We start from the raw sequence: 22,502 nt of genomic DNA, 5'->3' as shown, positions 1-22,502 counted from the left end.
GCTTATTAATACACACGTGTTGGGAGAAAAGCGGTAAGAATACTAAAATATCGTACTAAAGTAGAAATACTTCACATGTATAATAAGTAAAGATTATATATTGTTCTGTACTGAAGTATCGTCTTTATGAATTAAGTGCAGAAAATTGTAATTAAATTTAATTTACTGCAGCCAGGGGCTTGTACAAAAAAAGATGAGGTGAGGTTGTAAAAAAAGTAAAAAATAATATTCATAATCTACTACAGTATGATAATGTTGCTGCAAAACGAAACAATACAACAGGAGTTGGGGGTTAAATCACCAAAATGATTCCCGGGCGCGGCGCCGCTGCTGCCCACTGCTCCCCAAGGGGATGGGACAAATGCAGAGGACAAATTTCACGACATCTAGTGTGTGTGTGACAATCATTGGTACTTTAATCTTAATCTTTAATTAAAATATGCCAACACATTCGATCGTTTTATTAAAAACAGCTGCACAATGACATTGGTTCTGAAAAAAAAAAGACAACATTTTGATCAACGGGAGGTCTGGCTTGAACAATATACATACATTTACATTATTATTAACATTTTTGCCCCTCTTATGTAGGCCTACAATTGGGTAAACTAAATATTAGAAACACCTCTGCACCATATAACACTAGTGGAAAAAACACGAACATATATCGTCGACATTTATTTATTAATATTTAAAGAATATAAGTTTGTAATTGTAGTGGTCTTTATTTCTTGCTTGCTAAAATTGAACCAGGAAGCGTCTGCTAAGATTGCCTTTCAAAATAAAATGTTTCGCAGTACGGGGACGGAAGTTATTTAATTTGACAGGTGTAGCATGTTAGCAAGCTAGCCACCGGCTGCTATGGCAAACAAAATATCTACAGAAAATGTCGTTCAGGCGTGAGGTGTACAGTCATACGGTGGTTTACTGCTCCCTTTTGTTTCACCGACGGCATTAACATTTACTTTCAACAGCAGGGGGTGAGTGTTTTAATCGCTGGCGAAATGTAAGCGAAACGAAAATACGCGTAAACATGGTGGCTAAGCTAACATGTCCAAGTTTGGCGTCATAAAGATTTGTAAACGCTTGCCAAGCTTAGTGTGTAGATCTCATGAATAAACATCACATATTTATATTCATAACACATTTCAGAAACATACCAGGCTGTAATTCACTGATTATGGTTTATGATTTATTTATTTCGAACATGCTCAAAGTTACAACATGATACGTCACAATTTCCAGTTTCTCTTTAAACATGTCCCAAAAAGGAGTAGGAAGAAGCAGAGCTTATTCAATCCTACCCCTTTTCCATTTCAGAGCAATTGCTAATACATTTGTTCACTTCATGTTCTCAATTTGGACATAACAACGTTCTCAAGAAAATAAAATAGATACGTTATAATTAGCATAATAAGATGAATTATATTTTCTCATTTTCAATAAGGTTCAAAATGTTAATCATTGTTCTTCTTTTTGGTACTTTGTAAAAACACTCAGTTTGAAGAGTTTCTTAAACTATCGTATTAGTACTTTGACTTTTTTGCTTAATCCATCCAGCCATCCATTTCCTACCGCTTATTCCCTTCCATTTCATAATTTAATTCCACATAATGACACTAAAGGTTTTAATTGTTATGCGTGCATACAAATGTATAAATTAAATTTTTCTATAAGGTTGAATTAAATCAATCAATAAATCAATCAATCAATCAATCAATCAAAGTTTATTTATATAGCCCTTAATCACACTACTCAAAGGGCTGCACAAGCCGGCTCAGATCCCACATAATTTGTCCTTTTTTGAGAAAAAATGTTTATACATTCTTAGTAGTAGCTGGATATAGTTTGCCTCATGCATAATTTCAGCTGTTTGTAATTTCACCAAATCATTCAGTAATTTTGTTTCAATAAATAAAGGGTTTGAGTTTTCTCAATCGCCAACATTATGTATTAGTTTAACTGACCTTTTTTGTAACACGGTTATAGACTGAAGCATACTTTAGTCCAGGGGTCACCAACCTTTTTGAAACCAAGGGCTACTTCTTGGGTACTGATTAATGCGAAGGGCTACCAGTTAGATACACACTTAAATAAATTGCCAGAAGTAGCCAATTTGCTCAATTTACCTTTAACTCTGTTATTATTAATAATTAATGATATTTATCTTTGTGGAAACACTGATCATCTTAATGATTTCTCACAATAAATATATATAGAAACAGATAAATATCAATATGCAACACTTTATTTTTATATTTTCTCTAAGTGCACATTTTTAAATTGAACATTTTCAAATGATCACTTCTAAGACAGTCTTGTGAAATCACAATATCCCATTTTAACTAACTAGCCACTAACATTTTTTAACAAATCATGAATTACTTTGCACCATGTTTGTACAAATAATAACTCATGTAAAATACAAAAGTAAACTCTCAAATTTTTAAATCATGTCACACTTTGAACTGGACACCAAATCTGTTATCTGTTTCTTTGTCAGTTAGTGGGAAGCCTGGCATTGCATGCTGTTAACTAGTGTGTTGTACTCTGGTGTGTAACTTGACACTGCAACTCTGAGTGAGTCTTGCAGATGTGCATCAGTGAGGCGTGTTCTGTGTTTGTTCTTGATGAAGTTCATGTCAGAAAAGGCTGATTCACAAAGATAAGATTTTTCCTCATTGTTTGCGGAACCTTCTTAATCTTTTGGACATATTTTCACAGCAATCTGGCCTTAAGCTTAATTATGATACATGTAAAATGTTAAGGATCGGAAATCTAAAGGGAACTTCCTTTCGAATGGAATGCAAAGTGCCTGTTTTGTGGACAGATGGACCAGTTAACATACTTGGTGTTGTTGTCCCAGAAAATCTGGAAGATCTAGGCTCAGTAAATTATGATAATCGACTAAGAAAGCTGGACAAAATTACGCAATTATGGAAAGGGAAATCCCTAACCTTGTATGGTAAAATGTCTATTTCCAACTCGTTAATTATTCCTCAATTTATTTATTTGTTTTTGTCATTACCAGCTCCATCACAAAACTTTTTTAAGATTTATGAGCGGAGGGTCTTCGATTTTGTCTGGAACGGCAAACCAGAAAAGATTAAAAGAAAGGTTTTGTACAAAGAGTATGAATATGGGGGCCTGAAACTTCTCAACCTTGAAGCTATGTGTCTGTCTTTAAAAGCATCAATTGTTCCAAAGATGTATTTAAACATTGAGTGGTACACAAATGTCCTGTTGGACAAAAAACATGTATTGTATCAAAAGAAATTGTATCCTTTTTTACAAGTGATCCCCTCCCAGAGAGTCTGCTGGGAAACATGGCGGGGTTCATAAAGGAAACAATCCACTCATAGTGGTGTTTTCAATTTTATGTGCCAGAAAAAAGAGACGATATTTTGCAGCAGTTAATATGGATGAACTCTAATATTGTAATAGATGGAAAGCCTTTCTTTTGGAAAAATATGTTTGAAAGAGGAATCATTTTTGTCAATGATATTATCAATGAGAATGGTAAAATTATGAAGTATGATGAATTTAGAGCTATGTATGGTGATGCTTGCTCAAGCTTTTCATTTCATCAACTAACTGGAGTAATTGGGAAAAGATGGAAACAAATAATTAATTATGGAACTACTAAATTATTAGTTTGTAAACCTCTAATAAGAAATTCTAGTTGGCAAAAAGGAACTAAAATAAATAGAAAAATATATAATTTGTATTTAATAAAGAAATCTTTGAAGGCTGCCTCATACAACACAAATGGAAAATGGGAGGACTTTTTTGACTGCCCGTTGCCATGGGATGCCATATTCAAACTAATCTATAAAACCACTATCGATGTGCAAAATCGTTATTTTCAAATTAAAATGATTTATAACTTCTTACCCACAGGGAAAATGTTAAAATTATGGAATATGACAGAGTCAGATGATTGCCGATTTTGTTGTCAGGAGCCTGAATCCACCCTACATTTGTTTTGGTATTGTCATATTGTGTCTTTGTTTTGGGTGGAAGTTGAAAACATTTGTTTAAGGATTGGTTTGTTTATGAAGCTTAATGTGGTTTCTGTTATTTTAGGAGAGTTCATTGACAATCATGATTTAGTCAATTGAATTATAGTACTCGGTAAAATGTTTATTTTTAAGGCCAAAAACAGATATTCACTTAGTATTACTTTCTTTAAAACATTTATTCAGTATTTTCTAACTTTAGAAAGTTACATGGTTGAAAACGCTAATGATGCCAAAAAACATTAAAAAAAAGATGAGAAGTCCTCAAAGGCTTATTTTGAAAGTATAATTATGTTTATAGATTATATGATATCTGTTGTTGTGTTCCCTAATTTGAGTGACCTGGACATAATCTGGACTGTACATAAATGCTTATTTTGACAATGTAATTTTGTTTATAAATTATATGCAATCTGTTGTGTTCCCTAATTTTTTTCTGTGTACATGAATGAAGGTGTGTGTTGCTGAGTCCGACTTGGACATTATCTGGACTGGGCCTGGTTTAAAAAACCCTTTAAACAAATCTAATTTCATTGACAACCTGGTCTGTTGAAGATAAGGCCCTTTTTTAAAAAATAAAATAAAATAAGATAAATAAATAAAAAACATTTTCTTGGATAAAAAAGAAAGTAAAACAATATAAAAATAATTACATAAAAAATAGTAATTAAGGAAAATGTTAGTGGACCAGCAGCCTATACAATCATGTGTGCTTCAGGGACTGTGTCCCTTGCAGATGTGTTGTCTATGTTGTGGGAACCAGAATATTGGTAGCAGAAAGAAATAACCCCTTTTGTGTGAGTGGGTGTGGATGAGTGTGCATGGGGGAGGTTGTTTGGGTTGATGCACTGATTGAAAGTTTATCTTGTGTTTTTTCTATATAGATTTAATAAAAAAAAACAAAAAAACTTTTTTTTTTTTTTTTTAAATTTTTAATTTTTTTTTTAATTTTTAGAACAGGCCCGCGGGCGACTCATCTGGTCCTTACGGGTGACCTGGTGCCCGCGGGCACCGCGTTGGTGACCCCTATTTTAGTCGTTATTTCCCCATTTTTCTACACAATAATTCAGTTATGGTTACACCAGCGAGCAGTAGAGAATCTCGAGTGATTTTATATCAAATACATGTTTTTGCTTTGTTAATTATTGATGTATTTTTTGCCACCTTATGTTGCATATTTTTACGAGATTTCCAGTTCATTCTATCATCTATTTTTAAACCCCCCAATTTTTTTTTCTCTGTCTCTATTTATTTGTATTTTTCTCTATATTCTGATGTTACTAATAGATATATTTTTTGTAGTTTTACTAAGATTCAAAGATAGTCTGTTTTTGTAAAACCAACTCTTTAATTTGTTTATTTCTTCTGTTATTATTTGTATTAGCTTCTGTGGGTTCTCTCCTGAACAAAACCCAGTTGAGTCGTCTGCAGATAGTACTAACTGTAATTGTAACTTCACACATGTCGTTTATATAGAGATTTTTTGGTCCCAGTATTTATCCCTTGGGTACGCCGCTGGATATAAATTTAGCTTTGGAAACGTGTGTTCGCTTTGCTTCACGACGTATTGCTTCATGCTGGTTAAGTAACTTCTTACCCAGTTTAAGACCAACTCTGTGATGCCATATCGTTCTAATTTGTAAATTAAGATATATATAATTAATAGGGTCAAATGCTTTAGTTAGATCCATAAACACTGCAGCTGCTCAGTGTTTATCATGTATTGCATTAATAATCTTTTCTGTTATTTCGATTAATGCCCTCGATGTTGAGATGTTGGATTTGTATCTGTAATGGTTGTCCGTGAGGGTTTCACTTTTATTCATGAATTTGTCCAAACTGTGGTTAATTAGTTTTTCAATTATTTTAGAAACAGGTCCATAGTTTGTACACTGGTGTTTGTCTCCAGTCTTATGAATCGGTAAGACTTTTTCTAATTTCATTTTGTTTGGGAATTTGCCTGTTAGAAATGATGGATTGCTGATATACATCAACGGTTCTGAAATCTGTTCAATAACCTACTTTATCATTTTCATATCAATTCCATTACAGTCAGTTGAGGTCTTGGATTTGCATGTCTTCACAATTCTGGTTATTACCTCTTCTGTCACATCCCTAAGGAACACAGAGTTGCGATTTCTGTCTATGGTATCATTAAAGTCCTCAACTGACACTGGATCTGGAATCCTTTCCTCCAGATTTGGTCCACTATTTACAAAGTAGTTACTGAAACTTTCAGTTACTTCATTCATATTGTCATTTTTTATGTTCCCATCTGAAAAGTATTTAGGGTGATCCTTCTTAGTACTATTTTAAATGATACTTTACCATGAATTGATTTAAGTGGACCCCGACTTAAACAAGTTGAAAAACTTATTACCATTTAGTGGTCAATTGTACGGAATATGTACTGTACTGTGCAATCTACTAATAAAAGTCTCAATCAATCAATCAAAAAGGATGCCCCATGAAGCTCTTGTTATTTTGTTAGCTAGTTTTCATAAGCTTTATACTTATGTTCTGCCTCTGTAGATCTGTATTTTATGAATGTTTTGTATAATGTATTATTCTTGTTACAAGCATTTTCCAATCCCTTTGTCATCCATGGCTGATTGTTTTTCTTTTGATTCTTACTAGGTTGTGTCCATGGACAATGTTTGTAATAAACTATGAGCGTGTTTTGTTTTTTCAGTGAGCAATGGCCGTCGAAAAATTTGTGTCAAAAACGTTGGAGCTTCTGCAGGAAGAAAGAGACGCTGAAATAGAAGAAACCAGGTATGTGAAGAGTACTTGCTTAACGTTTAAAATGCAAGTCATACGTTCCTTATGTTTTTCCAGGGTATGGCAGGAGAACATCTCTCTTAAAGATCTTCAAAACAAAGGCGTGTGCCTGCTAAAACTTCAGATTGGAAGTCAGTCTACTGGCCTGTATGGTCGCACAGTTGTTGTACTAGAGCCGAGAAAGCATCTTGGCTTCTCATCTCTTCCTAGCAACAACTTTGGATCTGGTAAAATGGGAGGAACTCTCATCTTATTGAAAACCCCTCATCACCAATATCATCTCATATTTTTGTAGCTACTGGTTGGCTTCATGCAATGTTTTTACTTTTTTGACAGGTGATATAGTTGGCCTGTATGACGCCGGTGGATGCAGTGCTACATCTCAGATCAGTACAGGGATTGTGACGCGGGTCAGCCAGGTGTCTATTAGTGTGGCCTTTGATGACTCAAAGGATGGGGTTAGTTTTGATACTGATGCTCTGTACAGCCTTTTAAAGTTGGCAAATGATGTGACCTACAAACGGATGAAACGGTAAGCCATGTATTTTTAAAATGTTTTTTTTCAATCGTCTTCGAATGTCCTATATAGCTTGACATTTGCTAAATGTTCTTGTGTTTGTGCTGGCAGTGCTTTAAATGTTTTGAATGGATACAAAAATGGACCAGCTGCAAATCTAATCGATGTTCTCTTTGGAGAAGCCAAACCTTCATCCTATTCCCAGCCAAGTAAGTGAAATTACGAATTACACAGGTATAAATACACTATTATGCCTGCATAATCTAATGAAATCCAATAAAAGCTGTATCCTAGCTAATTTGGGGCCCTAAGCATAATTTAATTTTGAGGCCCCCACCCCATTACAAAATTGTTTATTTTTTTATTTGTGTGAAACTAAGTCATGGGAAATAAATTGTTCAATATTTTAGTTTTGTGCAAAATAAGAAATGTAACATATTTAAAACAAAAACTGCACATGTTCCTTGCACATCTCCAACCTAGATTGGAGTCCAGTAAATCCAGCCAGGCACTTAAATTTCCTATTACGTGCTCCGTCATTCATTAATTGAAGTTGTACATGCCCGTAATCACGCCAAACAACACGGAAAGCGTGTGATATGCGTATACAATCTGCGTTTACAAATATAATGGTCAGTTTCTTTTGACACTCCCTTATAGGTACAGTATATACTACTTGTAGTTTGCAGTGGTGTGCAAATGCACTGCATTATAATGAGGCGTATCATTTATGACCCTCTGAAGTAGCCAGTTAATGTAACTTAACAGTAAGGTATCTTTTTTTTAAAGGGAGATTTTTTTTAAATACAGATACTTTATTGGATCTCTGCAGTTTTTGGTGAGTGAATATCCTACCAATGTTTCTGTTTTTGTGTGTGTCTTCGTTTCCCTTCAGAGGTAGAATTCTTTAACTCCTGCCTTGATGATTCTCAGAAAGAAGCAGTGACATTTGCGCTGTCTCAGAGAGAGCTCGCAGTAATTCACGGACCTCCAGGAACTGGCAAAACCACCACAGTGGTGGAGATCATTCTACAGGCTATCAAACACGGCCAAAAGGTGCAACAAAAGCTCTGTAAATGCCTCTGACTATGGCTGCAACTGTTAAAGTGTCTTACTTGAGCCATGTTTGTGCAGGTTCTGTGCTGTGCCCCTTCCAATGTGGCAGTGGATAATTTAGTCGAGAGATTAGCCCGGTGCAAGGCCAAAGTTCTGAGGTTGGGTCACCCTGCCAGACTGCTGGAGTCTATACAAAAACATTCACTGGATGCTATTCTTGCCAAGAGTGACAACGCAAACATCATTGCTGACATCCGCCAAGACATAGACAAAGCTTTTGTAAGTCAGTGTGGGTACCTTGTACAGTGTGAGCCGCCTTGACTACAATTTTTTGTATATGTAATCCTCCAAGATGGGAATGAAGAAGAACTCTGAGAAGGGAGGTTGGGGGAACTACCGGAGGGAAATAGGCGAGCTTAGAAAAGAGCTGAAAACCAGGGAAGCAACAGCCATCGCTCAGATTCTTACAAGCGCTGATGTCGTCTTATCAACTAACACAGGTCAGCAAATGTGTCAAATAGTTAGAGAGCAAACGTCATTGTGGTGTGATTGTGACTTTGAAAGGCAATCAGGGGCTACTTGTCCCCACGTCTGCAGGTGCATGTAAAGACGGGCCTCTGAAGAACCTGCCCGATGAGCATTTTGATTGGGTGGTGATTGACGAGTGCGCCCAGTCGCTGGAGAGCAGCTGCTGGATCAGCCTACTCCAAGCACGCAAGTGCGTTCTGTCTGGAGACTACAAGCAGTTACCACCCACCATCAAATCGCACTCGTAAACAACGGTTTTTGCCTTCCTTGAACATTTGCTGTGTTCAGTTTGACATGTTCTAATACACATTGTGGTTCCATCAGGGCTGCTCGCAAAGGCCTATCTACTAGTCTTATGGAAAGACTCATCCAGATGTATGGCGACTCAGTGGTGCGCATGCTGACAGTCCAGTACCGCATGAACAGTGCCATCATGGATTGGGCCTCCAGAGAGATGTACCAAGGCAGACTGACGGCCCACAGCTCTGTAGAGAAACATTTGTTAAAGTGAGACTCGTCTTAATTGTAAAAAGACAATCACTGTAAAATAACTACTTGATTGAATGATGCATGCAGAGATCTACCTGGTGTCACCTGTGTCGAAGAGACCAGCACCCCTCTTCTTCTCATCGACACCTCTGGCTGCGGTCTGACGGAAATGGAGGTGGCTGATGAGCAGTCCAAAGGCAACCAAGGTTAGGCCTCTTTAAGATAGACTGAAGAAAATCAATAACTATGGTGTGACCTTTTTAACAACATGATACCTGTTTGTTCAGGGGAGGTGGACATTGTAGATCTGCACATCAAGGCCTTGACTGAAGCTGGTGTTAGTGCTAAAGACATAGCTGTTATTGCTCCCTACAATTTGCAAGTAAGTAAATCACAATATAATATTGTAGAAGAGGTGTCCAAATATTTCATCCCAAGGCTCACATTATCAACACATTATGTAGAAATGTAATAAAATTTCACATCATTATGTAATAACACAACGTTTTGTAATAATCAAATCAAATATAAAATATTTAGAACATTTTTGAAAAACAATAACATTAAGGGAATACATATTTCTGTTTCATGGTTGTATTAGTGTTTTTATTGTTACTATTATGTGCAGTTGAGTATTAGCATAACATAATCGAAATTGCATGAGTGTGTGTCTTCCAACATTTCAGAGCACTGGTCATTTTAATTTCAGTAATACTTCTTTTGTTTAGCTTTTGTCTCTTGCTTGCAGTCACATTCTCTATTATTATCTATACATTTACATTTGATTTGGGCTTGACCAATGAAACATCCTACTAGATTCTCGAAATTAATTCTAATAAAAATGAAATGGAATATGTTACTTGGGAGTTTTTCTATTTAAAGCATCAAATAAAATGGTTTATTACATAATGCACCAAATTGTTACATTTTATTCATAAAATGGTGCAACACCCACATTTTGTAATATGTTTTGCATTATGTAAGAAGTTACTACAAAATGCGTTCAAAAGTGTTATGACAAAATGTGGCAGATTAATATGAAATGTGGCGTTATTACAAACCCTGTTTCCATATGAGTTGGGAAATTGTGTTAGATGTAAATATAAACGGAATACAATGATTTGCAAATCATTTTCAACCCATATTCAGTTGAATATGCTACAGAGACAACATATTTGATGTTCAAACTGATAAAACTTTTTTTTTTGTGCAAATAATCATTAACTTTAGAATTTGATGGGAAAGGTGGCAATAAATACTGATAAAGTTGAGGAATGCTCATCAAACACTTATTTGGAACATCCCACAGGCACAGGTGAACAGGCAAATTGGGAACAGGTGGGTGCCATGATTGGGTATAAAAGTAGATTCCATGAAATGCTCGGTCATTCACAAACAAGGATGGGGCGAGGGTCACCACTTTGTCAACAAATGCGTGAGCAAATTGTTGAACAGTTTAAGAAAAACATTTCTCAACCAGCTATTGCAAGGAATTTAGGGATTTTACCATCTACGGTCCATAATATCATCAAAGGGTTCAGAGAATCTGGAGAAATCACTGCACGTAAGCAGCTAAGCCCGTGACCTTTGATCCCTCAGGCTGTACTGCATCAACAAGCGACATCAGTGTGTAAAGGATATCACCACATGGGCTCAGGAACACTTCAGAAACCCACTGTCAGTAACTACAGTTGGTTGCTACATCTGTAAGTGCAAGTTAAAACTCTCCTATGCAAGGCGAAAACCGTTTATAGATCGATAGATAGATAGTCGGCTTCGCTGGGCCTGAGCTCATCTAAGATGGACTGATACAAAGTGGAAAAGTGTTCTGTGGTCTGACGAGTCCACATTTCAAATTGTTTTTGGAAACTGTGGACGTCGTGTCCTACGGACCAAAGAGGAAAAGAACCATCCGGATTGTTATAGGCGCAAAGTTGAAAAGCCAGCATCTGTGATCCCCGCTTCCGCCATCCTAGTCACTGCCGTTGTGTCCTTGGGCAAGACACTTTACCCACCTGCTCCCAGTGCCACCCACACTGGTTTAAATGTAACTTAGATATCGGGTTTCACTATGTGAAGCGCTTTGAGTCACTAGAGAAAAAGCGCTATATAAATATAATTCACTTCACTTCACTTGTGATGGTATGGGGGTGTATTAGTGCCCAAGGCATGGGTAACTTACACATCTGTGAAGGCGCCATTAATGCTGAAAGGTACATACAGGTTTTGGAGGAACATATGTTGCCATCCAAGCAACGTTACCATGGACCGCCCTGCTTATTTCAGCAAGACAATGCCAAGCCACGTGTTACATCAACGTGGCTTCATAGTAAGAGTGCGGGTACTAGACTGGCCTGCCTGTAGTCCAGACCTGTCTCCTATTGAAAATGTGTGGCGCATTATGAAGCCTAAAATACCACGACTGAGACCCCCGGACTGTTGAACAACTTAAGCTGTACATCAAGCAAGAATGGGAAATAATTTCACCTGAGAAGCTTCAAAAATGTGTCTCCTCAGTTCCCAAATGTTTACTGAGTGTTGTTAAAAGGAAAGGCCATGTAACACAGTGGTGAACATGCCCTTTCCCAACTACTTTGGCACGTGTTGCAGCCATGAAATTCTAATTTAATTATTATTTGCAAAAAAAAATAAAGTTAATGAGTTTAAACATCAAATATCTTGTCTTTGTAGTGCATTCAATTGAATATGGGTTGAAAAGGATTTGCAAATCATTGTATTCCGTATATATTAACATGTAACACAATTTCCCAACTCATATGGAAACGGGGTTTGTACATAATAAAGTGAAATTTTAAGACATTATTATATAATGCTCCATTTTTACATAATGCATGGTTACAGAAAAATTAGAAGTTGCGCTAGGGCTATTTTGATTGTTTTCATTTTGTAAGAAAGACTTCAAGCAATCAATATGCTAAGAGTATATACAGTATATATATATATATATATATAAATTAATAAATAAATAAAAGGACAATGACCCCAAACAAGTCAAAAGTGATAAAGGAATGGCTAAAACAGGCTAGAATTAAGGTTTTCGAATGGCCTTCCCAAAGTCCTGACTTAAAAAACCCCACTGAGAACATGTGGACAATGCTGAAGAAACAAGTCTATGTCAGAAAACCAATAAATTTAGCTGAACTGTACAATTTTGTCAAGAGGAGTGGTCAAAAATTCAACCAGAAGCTTGTGGATGGCTACCAAAAGCGCCTTATTGCAGTGAAACTTGCCAAGGGACATGTAAGCAAATATTAACATTGCTGTATGTATACTTTTGACCCAGCAGATTTGGTCACATTTTCAGTACACCCATAATAAATTCATGAAAGAACCAAACTTCATGAATGTTTTTTGTGACCAACAAGTATGTGCTCCAACCACTCTATCACAAAAAAAATAAGAGTTGTAGAAATTATTGAAAACTCAAGACAGCCATGACATTATGTACTTCACATGTGTATGTAAACTTTTGACCACGACTGTGTATATGTATACATGTATGTGTATATATCTCCAAGCATAAAACACACCCTGCATGTCGGCTTTTTGATAGTAGCGTCAACTTTTTTTCTTTCCATTATGCATTTTTGCTTATTTTCTACCATTTTTGGTGTTATTTTTTAGCAAATGTATTCTTAGAAGGTGCCACGGGCCAATACAAAAATGAGCTACGGGCGACACTTTGGACACCTCCGCAATTGATGCGGTTCACAATTGATACAGCTCTTGTATTGGATGATATTAGATTGTGTAGGTGCACCTACTGTATACATGTTTTTAATGTCTGTCAAGGTTGACCTTCTGCGCCAGAAGCTTTCTGCAAGACATCCAGAGCTGGAAATCAAATCAGTGGATGGATTTCAAGGCAGGGAGAAAGAAGCTGTGGTGTTATCGTTAGTGCGGTCCAATAGAAAAGGTATATATTTCCATTTTGTGTCGGTCTTGGAAATTTAAAATTAATTATACGATTTCTTCCTGAATGCAGGTGAAGTTGGATTTCTGTCCGAAGACCGAAGGATAAATGTGGCTGTTACACGTGCGAGACGTCACGTGGCTATCGTGTGCGACACACAGACAGTTCAGAACCACGCTTTCCTAAAGACGCTGGTCTGTCATATGACTGAGTGCGGGGAGGTCAGGACAGCATTTGAGTACATACAAGACATCGTACCACAGAACTATGTCCGTGACTACAAAGACACTAAGTCAGACACATCGACTGCACAGAAAATCGAGGGGAGGAAAGCCAAATCAGTCAAGAAGAAATCAAGTGGAAGCAGTCACATGGAAAACATTAATAAACATGCTAAGCCCATAAAGTTGTCCGTATCAGAGCTTGCTGATGAAGAACAGAAGAAGAACAGACAAAGTGAGATCAGAGAGATGGTGAAGGACTTTCTAAAGGACCTCAATCAGACTGAACTCAATTTCCCGCCATCATTTAACTCCCATGACCGTCTGCTGGTGCACCAGATTGCAGAAGAGGTCGGCCTCGCGCACGAAAGTAAAGGCGAGGGCAAAGACCGCTGCATTGCCATCTCAAAGCATGTGACACCGAGACCGCCTCAATTAACCTCAGCAGGAAAGCCAGAAGAAAAAGAGGGAGCGCCCCCTTACCAAGAGAAAGACATTCCTCAAAACCCACCTAAAGAATCTTCAAGTCTATTGGGTCTGAAAAGTTTGCATTTGGAACGAATGAAGAGGGAAGAGCAGAAAAGGGAAGTACACGCCCAACAAAAAAAGCAACATAACATATCTGTATCTTCAAAAACCACCATTCCAGCTAAAGGTTAGCTTAGCAAGCATCTGCATGTTGTTTCCCTCTCCAAAATCAGTGTCAACACTGTCTAACCCCCTCCCCCTCCACCAGGAAAGAAGCGAATGAAGGCAGGTGCCTGCGAGATTGCGGCGGCCGCTACTCCGGATGACGACTTTGACGCCCTCATCACCGCCGTGGTGAAGGCGGACAGCGTGTGCAGTTTCGTCAAGTGCAAAACCTCGGTGCTAATGCTCGGACAACTTTGTCTCTTCTGCAACAGACAGTATTGTCTTAGTCACCACATACCAGAGGTAAGACCAGTAGAATAGAACCATCAAGTTATTGGTGTTTCAATTCACGCCCCTCCATACTTACACTTCAACATGTATACTATGTAGCACGTGTACTTACAGTGCATCTGGAAAGTATTCACAGCGCTTCACTTTCTCCACATTTTGTTAGATTTATTTACATTGCGGTGTGGTGGCCGGTAGAGTGGGTGGTAGGACTAGCTAACGAGCTAAATCTGTTATGTGCCTTATCATATATATTTGGATCTAAAACTTTTGCTACATACACAACAGACGTATTCCTCTCAAATATTTTCCACCAATCTGTGTAAATCTGTGTTAGTGAGCATTTCTTCTTGGCCAAGATAATTCATCCCACCTCACAGGTGTGGCAAATCAAGATGCTTATTAAACAGCATGTATGTATATATGTACATACGGGTATATAAGCACATGTGCATTTATATGTAAATATTTATATATGTATGTGTGTGTGTATACATATATATATATATATATATATATATATATACATGTATGTATATGTATATATACATACACATATATATATATATATATATATATGTGTATGTATATATACATATATATATATATATATATATATATATATTATGCTGTAATATATATATATATATATATATATATAATATACATACATGTATTTTGAGATGTGTGTGTATATATATATATATATATATATATATATATATATTATGCTCTAATATATATTATATATATATATAATATACATACAAGTATTTTGAGATGTGTGTGTATATATATATATATATATATATATATATATATAAAAGCAGATACATTAATACAGGAGACCTATGGTTGATGGTGTGTTTGTAGACCATACATCAATTACTAGAGATGTCTGATAATGGCTTTTTTGCCCATATCCGATATTCCAATATTGTCCAACTCTTAATTACCGATACCGATATATACAGTCGTGGAATTAACACATTATTATGCCTAATTTTGCTGTGATGCCCCGCTGGATGCATTAAACAATGTAACAAGGTTTTCCAAAATAAATCAACTCAAGTTATGGAAAAAAAAAAGTGCCAACATGGCACTGACATATTTATTATTGAAGTCACAAAGTGCATTATTTTTTTTGACATGCACAACTGAGAGAGCATGAGGAGGTTGAGGTGGAGGGGGGTAGGTTGTAGCGGGGGTGTATATTGTAGCGTCCCGGAAGAGTTAGTGCTGCAAGGGGTTCTGGGTATTTGTTCTGTTGTGTTACGATGCGGATGTTCTCCCGAAATGTGTTTGTCATTATTGTTTGGTGTGGGTTCACAGTGTGGCGCATATTTGTAACAGTGTTAAAGTTGTTTATACGGGCACCCTCAGTGTGACCTGTATGGCTGTTGACCAAGGATGATGCATTCACTTGTGTGTGTGTAAAGCCGTAGGTATTATGTGACTGGGCCAGCACGCAAAGGCAGTGCCTTTAAGGTTTATTGGCGCTCTGTACTTCTCCCTACGTCCGTGTACACAGCGGCGTTTTAAAAAGTCATACATTTTACTGTTTGAAACCGATACCGATAATTTTGAAACCGATACCGATAATTTCCGATATTACATTTTAAAGCATTTATCGGCCGATAATATCGGACTGCCGATATTATCGGACATCTCTATTAATTACACCAACATATTAAGAGGTGTGTCCTTCTTGTTTTGTGCATATTGTAACTTTAACTTAAGGGATTGCTATTCAGAGTTGTAAATGTGTGTGTCTTTAGGTTCACGGCTGTGGGGATAAAGCAAAGTCTCACGCTCGCATGAGAATAAGCAAAGAAGGAGTCCTGTATGCTGGCAGTGGTACAAAAGACAAAACCATGGACGCCAATAAGAAATCTCATCTGCATCGTAGACTCGACTCCAAACTCAAAGATATGGCATCACAGAGGAAAATCAAAATCAAAGAAAAGGATGGTTAAAATCGTTGAAATAAACTAGTGTGAAATCTACCAAAATGTCACATTGTTTTTTTTTCCATCTTTTATTTTGTAAACAAGATACAATACACTGGACAACTGAATACATTCATACAAATGAACACATAATATAGCAAGAGAGGGGCAGACATGTAATGTATGCAAACACAATGGCAGAGATAAGTATAACTAAAATGTTACCTTTAGAACAGGGTTCTTCAAAATGTGGCCTCTCAGAGAATGTAATACAACAGGGCCTCCAATAACCCTCCACAAAATTTTTTCTTTATCTCTAATTATTTAGACTTTTCTGCTCATCCTAGACTATTTCCTCTCTCATTAATTTTTTTCTTTTGCCATAATTTGCAAACATTTTTTTCTCAAGCTACTGTGCCTTCCCTACTCCAGGAGGCCACCTCCCTTTAAAAAAAAACCTTGCTTTTGTCAAAATGTCAGGACACAGAGGTAGTTTATTCTGAAGTAAAGTTTGGTTTCTTCTAAACAAAAATGTATAGGGCTTTGTGATGGCTCCCTATAGTCCTATGAAAACTTGAAAATGGTTTCAAATCAAGCACACGTTAATAGGTACACTGTTAGATCCAATGCAAGCACTGTATCAAAACACATTGCAAAGATGATAATACACAGTCTGGGTCTTAAATGAAATGATTTGTAATACAGTGGTTGTAGTCTGCAGTGGCATACTACAGCAATGCATTATGATCAGTAGCCTCTGATATTTTATCCGATCACAATGTTAAAAAATAAATACAGTAGTACCTCAACTTACAAGCTTAATTGTTTTTTCTGTGAAGGACCACTTAACTCAAAACACTTGCATCCCAAATCAACATCGCTCGTCATGAATTAAAATCATTAATTAGTTCGTGGCACCTCCGTAATAGCAGTTTTAATCTGCCTTTTAAAAAGAAACACAAACTTAGATAAGAAATATTGTATAAATACAATAGAATATACGGCTAACACCTGCAGTAGTATTTTGAAGTAATGTAATAATAATGTACAGTATTTACCTTGGAGAGTGGACTTCTGTGGTATTCCTTTTCAGCTGTTTCTCCATCTGCAGCTTTTGCATAGTTTTATGGATAAATGGCTGTTTAGATATTATTTTAACATTCTTGGCTGGCGTTGGACTCATTCTGCTTCAGTATGGTGCAAACTAGCAGTGCTAAGCTCGAATTGATCATGTTTTTAATTCAATAAATATAACCTGGTTTTTCTTCTCAGCACTGTCCATGGTTGCAAAGCAAAGTTATGTCGATCTCTTGCTCGTGAGTAAGATCAGATGTTTTGGGCTGATCTGACGGAGTTCACTGTGGCATTTGTTATGCCAGCAAATGACCATGAGGCTTGTAACTTAATTTTTTGCTTGCAATTTAAAGCATAACAATTAGTTGAGTATTATCTTAAAACTCTCTTAAATTGGGGTACCACTGTATGAGAAAAACATAAATCTAAATAATGTAATTCAATGTAAATGCTCACATAAACACACAACCACAGAGCATGTGATTGTTCACTGTAGTTGCTCGCTGCTTTATAGTCAATAAAACATGCAACAACATTGACATGCACAATCTTCCGTTCTCCGAAAGCTCAGGACTCTCCTTCACTTTCTCAAATCAAGTGATAACTATTTACATATGACTACAAACATGACAACCACGCGTTAAACCAACCAGTAGTTTTCCTCGTCGACATTCAGAAAGAAAGCAAGGAATTTTTTTGAAGAACATGACGTGTCGATTCGGCTCCTAGATCTCAGTTTAAAAAAAAAAAGAAGGAGAAAAGAGCTGCGTGTACATGTTGAGTAAAGACTTGAGAGTCTGGTTAAGTTGTTGCAATACATGATGGTATGTACAAGAACAAAAAAGGTGGATGGATTTCAGATGCGTCTGAAAAACCTGATAATATGCATAAATAAGTGTAAATAACAAAGAAGTCATTATTATAATGCACAGGATAGCAGGAGCTAAGTGGAAAATGTGCTGAATAGGGTCCATGCTCCTCTCTACAGACAGAGTGGGACTATTCCGGCTTGTAAATGTCACTTTGACCTCCACTGTCCTCCTCAGTCACTCCAGACTGAGGTCAGTAAAGAAGATACCTCTAATTGAGGACGCCCACTTCAGTTCAGCATCCTTCTCGCACATGGTCACAGGTTAGACCCTCCTCAAACACTTCACTCACCCGCGGCTGCTCATGCAACCTGTGAGGCATCAACGTGCTGCGTTTGGACTTACGTGGACACAAACACGCCAGCACAATCACACAAATCCAGGCTTCATGGAGTTCTTGAAACACTTTGGACAGCCTTTTGTCCCGTTAGTCTGCAGACACCTGGAAGAGGAAGTCGGAATGAGACCTGGAAAGAGCTGCACGCGAGTCCGCCAGAACTCACTTGAGGTGGAAAATGTGGGAACAGGGTAAGGCCTGCAGCTTTTGGTCCCTGTCCCCGATGGACTCGCCACACATGCCGCAGTAGAGCTCGAGCTCCTCCACGCACTGCAGGAACTTCACCACCTGCTCGCGCAGCTCTTCTTGCCTCCCCTGGCTCCTGTAGATGCCCTCCCTCAGGCAGTGGGCTTTCAGCATGCACAGCTAGAGACTCATAAAGAGCAGGGACATCATCAACATGTCTGTCTCCTTTGTGAGGAACATCACCAACCTTGTTTCCCATTCCGTCTGCCAGCGCTTGCGCTCGCTCTAAGGACTCCAGAGCCTGGGGAATAAATATTGACGCAACATGAATCTTAAATATTCTGATATTATATGAACAACCTGTTACAGTTGCATCTGCGAATTATACCTCATTAAATCCACTGGTTTTTTTCTAGTATTTTACAAACCCCAAAACCAGTGAAGTTGGCACGTTGTGTAAATGGTAAATAGACAGAATACGATAATTTGCAAATCCTTTTCAACTTATATTCAATTGAACAGACAGCAAAGACAAGATACTTAACGTTCAAACTGGAAAACATTGTAATTTTTTGCAAATATTAGCTCATTTGGAATTTGATGCCTGCAACATGTTTCAAAAAAGCTCGCACAAGTGGCAAACAAGACTGAGAAAGTTGAGGAATGCTCATTAAACACTTATTTGGAACATCCCACAGGTGAACGGGCTAATTGGGAACAGGTGGGCGCCAATGTTCCCTCTAATTGTTCATGTGTCTGAGCAAACACAAAAACTCCCTGAGCATTCAGTGGAGCACATGTGAGCAACATCACACGTGGCAATACCAGCAGCACACCTGTCTCAAACCAATCTTTTATAATAACACTCAAATGAGAGGAGTCATTTTCACGAGATTATTTTGTAATATTAGTGATTTGGCCCACTTGTAATGAAAATAAACGAAATCTTGTTTTTCATAAGCTATGGATTAGTATTGTACAATATGTCTGGGTGGGGGTCCTGCTTTGGAAATCATTTGTACCCCTTTCAGAGATCACATTTAGTTCCCCTTAAACATCCTCATGTTGCACAATGAAATGTAAGCATAGGATGAAGTGTGCATTCCTGTAACTTTCTCTAGTAACAGCATTCCATGATTAATATCAATAAATTAACATTAATAATAAATGACAGTAGAATAAGCACACGTATGACTGAGGAGTCATAGTGTAACTTTGTGTGGTGTTTGAGTTGTCCGACTTTTTGTGTGGCCATAAACGCACCAGTGGCTTAGTGCTATGCGTGTTGGTGACAGATGACAAGTTGGTTTTGGCCTGGTTTGTATGGCAGAAAATTATTAGTTTTTCGAGATAGGAGTGTTTTACTCATGTTTTTGGTGTGGTTATGGCCGAATATAAACAGTTTTGCTCAATAAACTGATCGATATAATTCCTGTCCTCGAAGCATCTCGATAGACGTTACAATAATTGAACGGTGTTGACAAACACCGTTAGGGCCGCTTGTTGTCACTGTCACTCAAAGTTGCATTGCAAAATTACACAGAATAAATGTGTTTATTTTGTTTAGAATTCAGATGGGATTTGACTTGGTGCGCGGCATATATTTGCTGTGCGCAGAGGACGCTTGAGCAGTGCGCAATTGCGCAGGCGCGCTCCTTAGAGGGAACGTTGCTGGGTGCCATGATTGGGTATAAAAGCAGCTTCCATGAAATGCTCAGTCATTCACAAACAAGGATGGGGCGAGGGTCACCACTTTGTGAACAAATGCCTGAGCAAATTGTTTAAGAACAACATTTCTCAACCAGCTACTGCAAGGGATTTAGGGATTTTACCATCTAAGGTCTGTAATATCATCAAAAGGTTCAGAAAATCTGGAGAAATCACTGCACGTAAGCAGCAAGGCTGAAAACCAACATTGAATGCCCATGACCTTCGATCCCTCAGGCGGTACTGCATCAAAAACTGACAGCAGTGTGTAAAGGATATCACCGCATGGGCTCAGGAACACTTCAGAAACCCACTGTCAGTAACTACAGTTTGTCGCTACATCTGTAAGTGCAAGTTAAATCTCTACTATGCAAAGCGGAAGCCATTTATCAACAACACCCAGAAACGCCCCCGGCTTTGCTGGGCCCAAGCTCATCTAAGATGGACTGATGTAAAGTGGAAAAGTGTTCTGTGGTCTGACGAGTCCACATTCTAAATTGTTTTTGGAAACTGTGGACGTCGTGTCCTCCGGAACAAAGAGGAAAAGAACTATCCGGATTATTATAGGCGCAAAGTTGAAAAGCCAGCATCTGTGATGGTATGGGGGTGTATTAGTGCCCAAGACATGGGTAACTTACACATCTGTGAAGGCGCCATTAATGCTGAAAGGTACATACAGGTTTTGGAGCAACATATGTTGCCATCCAAGCAACGTTACCATGGACGCCCCTGCTTATTTCAGCAAGACAATGCCAAGCCACGTGTTACAACAGCGTGGCTTCATAGTAAAAGAGTGCGGGTACTAGACTGGCCTGCCTGTAGTCCAGACCTGTCTCCCATTGAAAATGTGTGGCGCATTATGAAGCCTAAAATACCACAACGGAGACCCCCGGACTGTTGAACAACTTAAGCTGTACATCAAGCAAGAATGGGAAAAAAATTCCACCTGAAAAGCTTCAAAAATTGGTCTCCCCAGTTCCCAAACTTTTACTGAGTGTTGTTAAAAGGAAAGGCCATGTAACACAGTGGTAAAAATGCCTCTGTGCCAACTTTTTTGCAACGTGTTGCTGCCATTAAATTCTAAGTTAATAATTATTTGCAAAAAAAAAAAAGTTTCTCAGTCCAAACACTAAATATCTTGTCTCTGCAGTCTATTCAATTGAATATAAGTTGAACAATAATTGCAAATCATTGTATTCTGTTTTTATTTACGAATTACACAACGTGCTAACTTCACTGGTTTTGGGTTTTGTACTTTAGTAATCCACAAAAGGCTGCACTCTTCGTTCAGCTGTGGTCAGAAAGGCTTCTTCACTTTTAAAATGTAAGGTGTTACCCTCATGTGTGGTCACAACATACTTTATACAAATGCATGAGATATCATAAGAGGGTTGTTTTTTTCTGTCCCAGAGTCAATAATTAAAGACAATAATGTCTAAATTCTGGATAAGGACGACGGCTGGTTTAAAAAAAAAAAAAAAAAGTTATGAAAGAAGCATACTGTACGCATGGTCTCTCCATTGCTGCTGAGGTTGGACGCAGTAAAACTTACATTTTAAACTCATTAAGGGAATAAGCGGTAGAAAATGGATGGATGGATGGATAAAAGACCCTGACGGTAATGTAACAAAAAAGTCCTAAGCAGGTGTTTTGGGCCTTGGTCCAAATGAAGGTTTTTAGGTCCTGAGTGCAGTCCAATAACCATCAGAAGGCATTTGACAGCAATGGGTTTTAAAAACAAAAAATGTCTTCAAAGCCTTGTGCCCTTCAACGCCGTTTGGAATTTGCACGAGAGCACCAAACATGGGACATTGAAAAGGGATTTTCTTATGAGAAAAAATGTAACCTAAATGGTCCTGATGGCTTTCCATGTATATACTGTACATGACAAGGAGATCCCACTAGAGATGTTAG

The 22,502-nt window shown here is 37.7% G+C and overlaps 2 protein-coding genes across 3 annotated transcripts in view; one reads left to right on the top strand and one right to left on the bottom strand.

Moving 5' to 3' along the window:
- The first annotated feature begins 809 nt into the window (after positions 1–809).
- ighmbp2 (immunoglobulin mu DNA binding protein 2) lies at positions 810–16,478 on the top strand. Its single transcript, XM_062035986.1, has 16 exons — positions 810–980; positions 6,712–6,794; positions 6,858–7,027; positions 7,137–7,332; positions 7,429–7,526; positions 8,213–8,373; positions 8,452–8,652; positions 8,726–8,873; positions 8,971–9,145; positions 9,226–9,408; positions 9,478–9,596; positions 9,678–9,772; positions 13,204–13,327; positions 13,397–14,200; positions 14,282–14,481; positions 16,245–16,478. The coding sequence occupies exons 2-16, from the start codon at positions 6,718–6,720 to the stop codon at positions 16,440–16,442; spliced, it is 2,949 nt and encodes a 982-aa protein (XP_061891970.1). The 5' UTR covers positions 810–980; positions 6,712–6,717; the 3' UTR covers positions 16,443–16,478.
- Positions 16,479–16,508: 30 nt separating this feature from the next.
- The window catches only part of rapsn (receptor-associated protein of the synapse, 43kD), a 31,637-nt gene continuing 25,643 nt past the window's right edge, over positions 16,509–22,502 (bottom strand). The window contains exons 6-8 of one of the 2 annotated variants that reach the window (XM_062036061.1): positions 19,129–19,182; positions 18,862–19,068; positions 16,509–18,800 (exon numbers count right to left, since the gene is read on the bottom strand). In XM_062036061.1, the coding sequence (XP_061892045.1) occupies positions 18,786–18,800; positions 18,862–19,068; positions 19,129–19,182 (276 nt within the window). In that variant the 3' untranslated portion in view covers positions 16,509–18,785. The remainder of the gene's footprint in view (positions 18,801–18,861; positions 19,069–19,128; positions 19,183–22,502) is intronic. The other variant, XM_062036060.1, reaches the window with a different exon arrangement.

Source organism: Entelurus aequoreus, linkage group LG24, assembly GCF_033978785.1.
Source record: "Entelurus aequoreus isolate RoL-2023_Sb linkage group LG24, RoL_Eaeq_v1.1, whole genome shotgun sequence".
NCBI classification, from domain to species: Eukaryota; Metazoa; Chordata; class Actinopteri; order Syngnathiformes; family Syngnathidae; genus Entelurus; species Entelurus aequoreus.
This window is presented reverse-complemented; position numbering and strand designations above follow the sequence as displayed.

What these genes read in the sequence shown, in the direction of transcription:
- ighmbp2 (XM_062035986.1), top strand. Translation starts at nt 6,718, where the DNA reads ATGGCCGTCGAAAAATTTGTGTCAAAAACGTTGGAGCTTCTGCAGGAA. An exon ending in GCTGAAATAGAAGAAACCAG is followed by an intron (nt 6,795 to 6,857) that starts GTATGTGAAGAG and finishes ATGTTTTTCCAG; the next exon opens with GGTATGGCAGGAGAACATCT. An exon ending in ACCTACAAACGGATGAAACG is followed by an intron (nt 7,333 to 7,428) that starts GTAAGCCATGTA and finishes TTGTGCTGGCAG; the next exon opens with TGCTTTAAATGTTTTGAATG.